Here is a 9,868-nt window from a genome sequence, read left to right as displayed (position 1 = left end):
TTGTGTCTTCCCCAAGGAAACTCTGCTCTTGTATTATGCATTCCTGGCAAGAGATGCTTTATACACTTCATGTTGCAAATCCGGCCCCACCCGACCCCGATAATCTACAAAGGAGAGGTAACAGTTACCAAGGTCACATGTTATCACATCTCTGCTGTGCTCCCACATCATCTCACAGAGGCACACCTGATTCTTTTGGTGGGGATTAACCCACACAGTAACAAGCTTACATACCTGCACGTGTGTTGCACATGGCACACCTTTACTACGTCTGAAAAAGACAAACACACAGCTTTATAGTCAAAGATGATGCCATTGATAATTCCAAAGACAAAAATCTCTTGAAAGGTCTCAGCTAACCCTAAGACCATTACAATGTCACTGTTCCTCAGGACAACATTCTAAGATCAATCATCAGTTGCCCTACTCACAAAGGACCAAGTAAGTCTGAACTCACATTTCCACCTGAAACAACTTGTCTTGTTACATACTCAGAATATCTGTGAAGTCACCAACCGAAGGGTGACTTCTAAGGGTGGGGTGTGTGTAAGTGGGGAAAAGGGGTTTGTACCTGGAATTCCGATTTAAAATGCATTTATAAATCATGGTCCAGGATGCCTGAAATCTTACTGTTAGTGCTGTATCATGGGAGCATTGGAAACAAAATGGATTTTTGTGGATTGGCCGGCGGTCAGACTCTCAGTATTAGCTCCAAAGAAGCAATTTATAATCTTTGGAAACATATCTTACTCATAATTTTGAGGCTGTCTCTAGTGTGTATATGCTATCTCTTACAACTCTTTGTATAACAGAACACAGTTTTTGTTGATAAATCATCAGTTATTAAACCAAACTCTCACCTTCCAAAAGCAATATTTTCTCCCTGAGAAAATGTTTTTCCTGGCCAGCCTTGGTGGCTTACACCTATAATCCCAACACTTTGGGAGGATGAAGTGGGAGGACGGCTTGAGGCCAGGAGTTTGAGACCAGCCTGGGCAACACAGCAAGACCTTGTCTCTACAAAAAAATAGAAAAATTACCTGGGCATGGTGGGGCACACCTGCAGTCCCAGCTACTTGGGAGGGTGAGGAGGATTATTTGAGCCCAGGAGTCTGAGGTTGCAGTGAGCTATAATGATGCCACTGCACTCTACCCAAGCAACAGAGCAAGACCTTGTCTCAAAAGAAAAAAAGAAAAAAATGTTTTTCATACTGCTTTTGAGGTGCCAGTTACTTGGTACTGTTCCAACAGCCCTTAATTCTAAGATGTTTGCACTAGAAACTTATAAAGAACTGGTCATGTCACCTGAAATTTCCACCTCTTCATTTACTCAATTGCAACATTAAGCAGGCATTATCTTGGTCAAGGCTATACTTCAAGAAGTATTTAACTGTTTACCAGTGGCCTTTGATGGGGGGAAACTGTTTATTGAATAAACAGTGTTTGCAATACATGGGAAAAATTTAAATTGCACAGAGAAAACCTTCATCACGGTTACCACCGATTATACACTGGCAAGCAAAATCGCTTCAGCCATGAACTTACTGTGGTAACTTCTCTCCTCATTCACATAAACATGTAACAAGAGTATCATCTGCCCCTCTGACACTAGTATGCAGAGTGTTCTGCAGTAGTTTAGAATTTACGCCAACACAGGCCTTTCTCAAACAACCAAGTAGTATTTTCTGAGTTTGCACAGTGGAGAAAATACAGGTACTAAAAGACACATTTACCTTTTTAATATGCAGTTCAATTGTTTTTCTTATTCGTGTAACTCAACATCAACAGTAACTTCATCTAATGTGCCATGAGAGGAGTTTCAAGTGGAACTAAACTGCTGCCCATCACAAAATCCTTTTTCTCCTAAACTGTTTATAAAAAGTCTCCTTTCTGTGTACATCTAACTAAAATAGCTACTTGTAAAGAGAGTACACATAGCAACAGTATACATTCGAGTTGTTTCCCCCACATCTGTTATCTTATTTAAGAGCAAGGGGTTTGAGAATCAGTTAGAATTGAGTTCAAATTGTGACTGTCACAGTGAATATGACCTTGGGGTAGTCACTTAAACTCTCTGGATCTTAGTTTTCTAACCCGTAAAATGGGATTAATAATAAAAATGACCTCACTGGGTAGTAAGGATTAAATGGCTAATATTTGCAAATTTCTTAGCACAGACATATACATTCAATATACGGTAGATTTAATAATTATTCTTTAATAATTCCAGGCCAGGCGTGGTGGCTCAGGCCTGTAATCCCAGCACTTTGGGATACCAAGGTGGAGGATCGCTTGAGCCCAGGAGTTTGAGACCAGTCTGGGTAACATGGCAAGACCCCTCTCTACAAAAAATAAAATAAACTTAATAATTGCCTCAACTTTTGTAAGTCTGCCAGGCAGTTATAATTATCCCTGCCTGGATAGATGAGTTTAAGTGACTTATCCAGGGTTAAACAATTCATTAGTGGCAGCACCAGGGATTCAGATTCCAGGCCCCAGGAACCCCATCCCCACACTGCATCACCCCCAGTCAGCCTTATAGACTTTTATAGAATGGGACGCTGTGTCCAGCACAAGAAGAGAATTCTCCTTGGTGAAGGTCAGTGCCACAGGATGGGAAAGACCATGAGTGACCATAGGCTTCAGTACTGGAAACTCCTCAGGTTTTCCCAAGCAAAGGATAGCTGGACCAGAGGTATCTGCAATAATCACATTCCCCTGGTGATCAAAGGTCACGGCAGAGGCAGTTATTTTGGAGGGAAAGAAGAGGCTCAGCCCAAAAGTATCCACCTGGCCGATGAGCTGCATACTTGAGCTAAACACCTTCACCGTGGTGCTGCAGGCCCCAGTCCCCAGGGCCAGGGGGTGCTCTAGGACTGCAATGGCCCCGGTGAGCCAAGACACGGCCACCCCTCGGGGATTGCACAGATGAGTTTGCAACCGTTCCGTTCTCCGCAGAACCCCTTCCGCGAAGTCGACTTCCAGGAGATGCAGGGACCCTGCCGCCGCATCAGTCACCACGACCCCATTCTGAGGGGTGGTCTCTACAGCCCAAGGTAAGGAGAATTCGCCTGCAATGACGAGCTTTATCTGGCCAAAAAAATCAAACACTTTGATGGAACGATCGCCGGCGTCAGTGACAACCACATGGCAGTCGTTGGTGACGGTGACATCCAGTGGGTACCTAATGTCTTGGGCAGCGTCCCCCTTCTCTCCAAACTGATGCGCACATCCTCCCCCGGAGTCAAAGATCTTGACCCGCCTCTTGCCGTCGTGCACCACCACGACCCGCCCTGTCTTGGGACAAAGCGCCAGCCCGGTGGGGTTGACTAGGGTCCCCCAGCCGCCGAAGGCGTGGTGGCAGGTGAGAGCGCCGGGTGCGCAGGGGGCGGTGCGGGGGGCGGCCGGAGACGGGCGAATCGCGGAACCCAGGAGCTCCAGGAGGTGCAGCACCGGCAGGCAGTCGCTGGTGTCGCAGCCCCGGCAGGCTCGCCGGCAGAAGGGGCACTCGAGGGCCAGCGTCCGCGGGTGCGCCAGGGCGGCCACGCAGGCCAGGCAGACCACGTGGCCACAGGGCAGGTTGCGCGGCCGCCGCTGCTGGCGGTGGCCGAACCTTTCAAAGCAAACCTTGCACTCGAGCAGGCTGGTCTCGGCCTCGCGCACCAGCTCCCGCAGCTCCGGCCCGCTCCCCGAGGCCTCAGCACCCATGGCGGGGCCCCGGGCGCTCCCGGCCAGCCGGACGCTGCCCCGGCACCGCCCTCGGTCACGGTCACGGGGCGGGGCGTGCGCCCTGGCGTCAAGCGCGGCGGGCCGCGGGACTGCGATCTGCTGCCCCCTGGTGGGCCCGCGCGGCCGTTACCTGGGGGCCAGATCGTGGACATTTGCAAGACAAATCCACGTGTGTTGTGCAGACCTGTAATATTCACAACAGTCTTGAATAGAGGAAACACACCTATTGAGGACAAGTGGGGTTGCTCCCTATTATCCAGCCTATAAGTGGCAAAGCAAGAACTTGAACCCAGTCTTCCAATCCTGGTGCCCAGCAATGTTTCCAACCTGCAGCGCTGGGTGCTGGGTGCCTGGTGCTGGGTACTAGGGCTGGCCTGGCCTAAAACATGGTCTCTTAGCTCATGATGCTTACAATCTGAGTGGGAAAACCCAGACACACGAGAGAAGTTAAACTTCAAGAGGGTGAGGCAGGTGTGCATATTTCTTTTGTGTCTTTCATCACACTCTTAGTAAAGTAGATGCTAAATGAATATGCACTAGTAAAATGAATTTATGTATGAAAGAAGGAATGTTATAGGAAAATACAAAAAATCTACTAGGTGAGTGAGTGTAAGATGGGGCAACCATGGCTGGGAATGTCTTCCAGAGGAATTAATATGAAATGAGAAAAAGCTGTTATAATAGTTAATAATATTGACGATGGAATTTACATGCCTGCCCTCTTTTAACTGGTTTAAATGGATTATCTTATTTAAACTTCATGACTGTCCTGTAAAGATGTGTTATTTCCATCCCCCTTTTTTTTTTCTGATAGAATTTGTTGAGGTTAAATATTTTGCCCAGGGTCACATGGCTAGGAAGTGGCTGGGCTGGAATTTGCAGCCAGGCAGTTTGCAGAGTCCGCACTCAACTGTATCAGTGGTTTTCAAACTTGATTGCTCATGGTAAACACCTTGGTCGCGTCCCCAGAAGTTTATTAATAATTGGTCCAGAGTGTGGTCTGGGCAGCTGGGCTTTGTAAAAGCTCCTCAGGTGATTATAATGTACAGCCAAGTTTGAGAAACACTGCATTGGGATAATTCCTTCAGATGGTACTAAGTTCAGTTTTTCCAATCTCAGTTAAGACCAAAAGAAAAAGAATCTGCCATAGGTTCGAAAATCTTCAAAGAGGATATAGCACTCTCAAGAATCCATTGTGGTATTATAATCTGTCATTTTCAGGTTATACCCACCACACACCAAATGTCTTACACTTACATGAACAGTTGTCTTTGGCAAAACCAGATATTAGATCATTTCTGTTCACTTAGAGATTCATAATCATGATCATTCACCCTCATTTGCTACACTTCTGAGAAAACAGGGGGTTTTATCCCTTGTTAAAACTCCTGGAGAGACAGCTTTGTTGTAAGACAAGAAAGAACATTTTCTCATGAAATGTTATATGATTCAAAGATTGTGTACTGGGACACAATAATCAACTTAATACTATAATTTCAGACTACATTTTCATTCCAAATAAATAACCAACTAAAATGACATCAAATAGAAATTTCTTTCTGAAGTAATTTTTAAGCCAAGAAATAGATTCAGAGCCGGCTGGGCAGAGTGGCATGGGCCTGTAGTCCCAGCTACTTGGGAGGCTGAGGTAGGAGAATCACTTGAGCCCAGGAGTTCCAGTCCAGCCTGGGTAACATAGTGAGACCCCTGTCTCTAAAATTAATATATACATACATTTTTTCAGGACACCAAAAATGGAATATTTTTAGAATTAGTGTTGCCTAAGAGAAATATGAGAGCCACATATATATTAAATTTTCTAGTAGCCATATTTTCAAAAGTCAAAAAAAACCTGGCAAAATTAATTGTATATTTGATTTAACACAAAATATCCAAATTATTAATTTTGACATGTAATCACTATAAAAATATTAATGAGATATTTTGTATTTTTTGTGCATACCAAGTAAAATCCAGTGTGTATTTTACACTCACAGCACATCTCATTTCAGATCAGCCCCATTTGATGTGCTTAGTAGCCACATGCAGCTGGTGACTAACACATGGAACAGCACAGATCTGGCCCAAGTCTGTGCCATAATTTATTATTGCATTCTCAAGACACAACCCCTATTAACTTCGTTGATCCCTGACTTGTTTCTAACTTGCCTCTGTTCCAGCGTTGTTTTAAAACTATCCAAAGACCAGGTCATTATGTTAAGTGAAATAAGCCAGGCACAGAAAGACAAATATCACATGTTCTCACTCACATGTGGGAGCTAAAAACATTGATCTCAAGGAGGTAGAGAGTACAGTGATACTAATAAATACTGGAGGCTGGAAAGGGTGGGTGGTGGGGGGGATGAAGAAGTGTAGGTTAACGGCTACAAACATATAGTTAGATAAAAGGTATAAGTTCTATTGTTCGACAGCAGAGTAGAGTGACTGTAGTTAACCACAATGTGTTGTATATTTCAAAGTTCCCAACACATAGAAATGATAAATACTCAAAGTGATGGATACCTCGTATACCTTGACTTGATCATTACACATTCTATGCATGTAACAAAATATCACATATACCCCATAAGTATGTAAAATATTATGTATCAATAAAAATTTTTAAAAAGGAAGATTAGGCTGGGTGTGGTTGGGAGGCTGGGGTGGGAGGATGGTTTGAGGCCAGGAGTACGATACCAGCCTGGGCAACATAACAAGACCCCCGTCTCTACAAAACATTTTTAAAAAGCTGGATGTGGTCGTGCAGGTCTGTAGTCTCAGATACTAGGGAGGCTGAGGCAGGAGGATCGCTTGAGCCCAGGAATTTGAGGCTGCAGTGAGCCTGGGCAACAGAGCAAGACCCTGTATCAATCAATCAATCAATCAAGATTAACAGGCTGGGCGCAGTGGCTCACACCTGTAATCCTAGCACTCTGGGAGGCCAAGGCAGGAGGATCACTCAAGGTCAGGAGTTAAAGACCAGCCTGAGCAAGAGCAAGACCCCATCTCTACTAAAAAAATAGAAATTATCTGGACGACTAAAAATATATGTAGGAAAAATTAGCCCAGCATGGTGGCACATGCCTGTAGTCCCAGCTACTTGGGAGGCCAAGGCAGGAGGATTGCTTGAGCCCAGGAGTGTGAGGTTGCTGTGAGCTGGGCTGACGCCACAGCACTCTAGCCAGGGCAACAGAGCAAGACTCTGTCTCAAAAAAAAAAAACAAGATTAACAACAACAACAACAACAAACTATCCAAAGACTGCAAGTCATTTCTGTGGCTGAGCTTGGATCCTGCAGTGACATCCTGCCAGCCTGTGTGTAACTAGCAGAAGAGAGGAGCTGGAGGGCTCAGCTCCCTGCTCATCCTACCTTCTACTTCTTGATCCTTTGCTGCCCCTTCAGGGCAAACGGTAGAAGTGCACCATCAGCTTTGTGAGCCCCTGATTTTAGCCCAACCAATCTTTGCCTCAGGAGTGCAAAGAAGCAGCAGGTGTTTATCGAGGTAAACCAGAAAAAGCTGCAATAAATTTGACATATTTAGGAGGTCACAGTAATCGCTCTGATGCTTGGTAGTTAGACAGTACAGTGGTGCTGGAAAGCCCTCTGGCACATACACAGATGATCTACCTTAGTGATGCAACTGTTGAGACTCTAATGGTAAATTTAAAGCATGGAAATATAACTTTGTGGCATTTGAGTGGGAATTAAGGTTTTCTCAATTATGCAAAGCTTCAGAACTAAAAACATTTCGGTTCAAGTCTTTGGCAATTGAGGCTCCCCACATCCCAGCTGGGCATCCTTAGCAATCATTTTCTTCATCCTCTGCTGCCTCCCCCTGGAAGCAGCCAGTTCCTGTCCCAGGGCTCCTGTCACCCCAACCAGCACTCCCTCCCTTCACTGTCCTTTTTCTACTTTCTACTCCAGGACATGGAGTCCAATCGACCTTTTTATCCATTCTGAATTGCTCTTTATCTTCATCCCCTCTTTCTTTCACTCCTGATTCTGAACAAATAAACTAAGTTCTAGGTGGACGGGATCCATGCCTGGTTTTGCTCAATACGATATCCCCAGCGCCTAGCTCGAGCCTAACTCACAGTAGGAGCTCAGCAGATATTTTTAAAGTAGATGAATGAATAAACACTTAAAAGAATTCTATTTACAGGCAGCAAACCTAAATGCTTATACCTTTTCTTTCATGTTTCTCCAGTATTTATAGGAAGCATTGTGAGGAAAATAGCATTTAACCATTGATTAACTGATTAATAACAGAAATGGTGTGAATCTCACTCTCACATTTTGAGTTTCCTATGACTATCCTTTCCTCCCCCATGGCTGAGCCTCCATGGATTTTCTCTGTGCTTCCCTCCAATATTGCTCATTTAGAGGGTCCTGGAGTGGCATACCCATCTCTTCCTTCCTCCACCTAGAACGAGCCCTCAGAGTTGTGAGGGCCAAGGGCTTGAAGAGTAGAACTTCTAGTCTCTGAAGCGGTCACTGGCTGACCTAGGTGCAAAGCACCACACTGCAGTGGAAAGAGAATAGACACCCAGCTCAGGATGGTGGTAGCAGAGAGGAGAGTGCAGGGGGAACACGGGGAGGGCAGGGGAGTCGGTGCTTAGGCAGGTGGGCTCCTGGCTGTGCAAGTGTGGCGAGATGTGCCAGACACACGCAGTGTAGAAGGAATCCCAGGACAAGTCCAATGACCCAGTTATATCTCAGACAGCCTGACAATGACGTAGGAGAAAGGAAGAGGAGCAAGCCATAGAGAACAGAATCGTCTCAATCCAGGAGGAGAATGTGCAACCTTTTAAAAGACAAGGAGGCTGGGTGTGGTGGCTCACACCTGTAATCCTAGCACTTTGGGAGGCTGAGATGGGAGCATCGCTTGAGCTCAGGAGTTTGAGACCAGCCTGAGCAAGAGCGAGACCTCATCTCTACTAAAAGTAGAAAAATTAGCCACGCATGGTGGCATGCTCCTGTAGTACCAGCCACTTGGGAGGTTGAGGCAGGAGGATCACTGGAGCCCAGCAGTTGGAGGCTGTAGTGAGCTATGTTGATGCCACTGCACTTTAGCCTGGGTGACAGAGCAAGACCCTGTCTCAAAAAAAAAAAAAAAGAAAGAAAGAAAGGAAGGAAGTAAGGAAGGAAAGAAGGAAGGAAGGAAGAAAGGAAGACAAGACAACGAACAGAAACAGCAGGCACTTTAGTATGGGCTTGTGAGCCTACAGAAGCTAAAACTTGCTACCTTTGCCAACCTGGATGCTTCCTGGGTTGGTCAGTTTTGTGTTTCAGGCCAACCTCATGGTACCTCCTTCCGGTGAATCCGGTGAGGTTCCTTGAACTCTGGCCTGGGCTTTGTTACCATTCCCAGCTTTGCCCTGCCTCCAGGGAAATCTCGTCTTCCCAGTGCCCACTCTGACCACCACTCTAATTTTTAAACTCATGCCCCATACTCTTGGCTTCTCTGAGGTGAGGGATTTGGCAGGAAGAGGAACAGTGGTTCAGTATTGAATTTTTTCAGAGCCTACAGAAAAATGAGCTGGAGATATATGGTTGGAAATGGGAATCTAGAGATTTGAGTGTTTCTCAAGTTTGATACAATTGAGAGTGTTCCTCAGGGCACCAGCCTTGGTCTTTTTCTCTTCTCTCCCCACCTGCTCTCCCTGAGCAATGTCATCTTCACTTCCTCATGGTTCCCGTGGCCACTGACAAGCTGATGGCTCCCTGCCTGTCCTCTAAGACAGCCTGACTGTGCTCTATCATAATGTTCAATGTTCAGTTCCCTTCGCTATAACCTATGACTCCTGAGAACAGGACTGTCTTCATTTATCATTAAACCTCATCTCCTCGCACACCCGATAGTACTTACATTTGTTGAATGAATGCTGATTCCAATAGCAGGAGAAAGATTAAATAATGATAGTTCCATATGACAGAACATCAAGCAGCTATTATAAAATCTTGTTTTTGAAAAATATTTAGTGACATGGGAAAGCGCTAACAAACTAGAGGGTGAAATGGCAGAGATACAATACTGCATCTTAATAGGATTGTGACCTTATAAAAACATACACGTGTATGAGCAGACAAAAAAGATGAGAAGAAAACACATCACCGTCTTAGTGGAAATTATCTCCA

General features: G+C 45.3%; 1 protein-coding gene across 1 annotated transcript; it reads right to left on the bottom strand.

The window, feature by feature from the left end:
- Nucleotides 1-2,228: 2,228 nt before the first annotated feature.
- On the bottom strand, nt 2,229-3,714 carry NHLRC1 (NHL repeat containing E3 ubiquitin protein ligase 1). Its single transcript, XM_069493367.1, has one exon. It carries the CDS (start codon nt 3,706-3,708, stop codon nt 2,521-2,523), a length of 1,188 nt encoding a protein of 395 aa, XP_069349468.1. The 5' UTR covers nt 3,709-3,714; the 3' UTR covers nt 2,229-2,520.
- Nucleotides 3,715-9,868: the final 6,154 nt, after the last annotated feature.

The sequence above is a fragment of the Eulemur rufifrons genome, chromosome 18 (genome assembly GCF_041146395.1).
Source record: "Eulemur rufifrons isolate Redbay chromosome 18, OSU_ERuf_1, whole genome shotgun sequence".
Classification (NCBI taxonomy): domain Eukaryota; kingdom Metazoa; phylum Chordata; class Mammalia; order Primates; family Lemuridae; genus Eulemur; species Eulemur rufifrons.
Note: the sequence above shows the minus strand (reverse complement) of the source record. Positions and strands in the feature narration are given on the sequence as shown.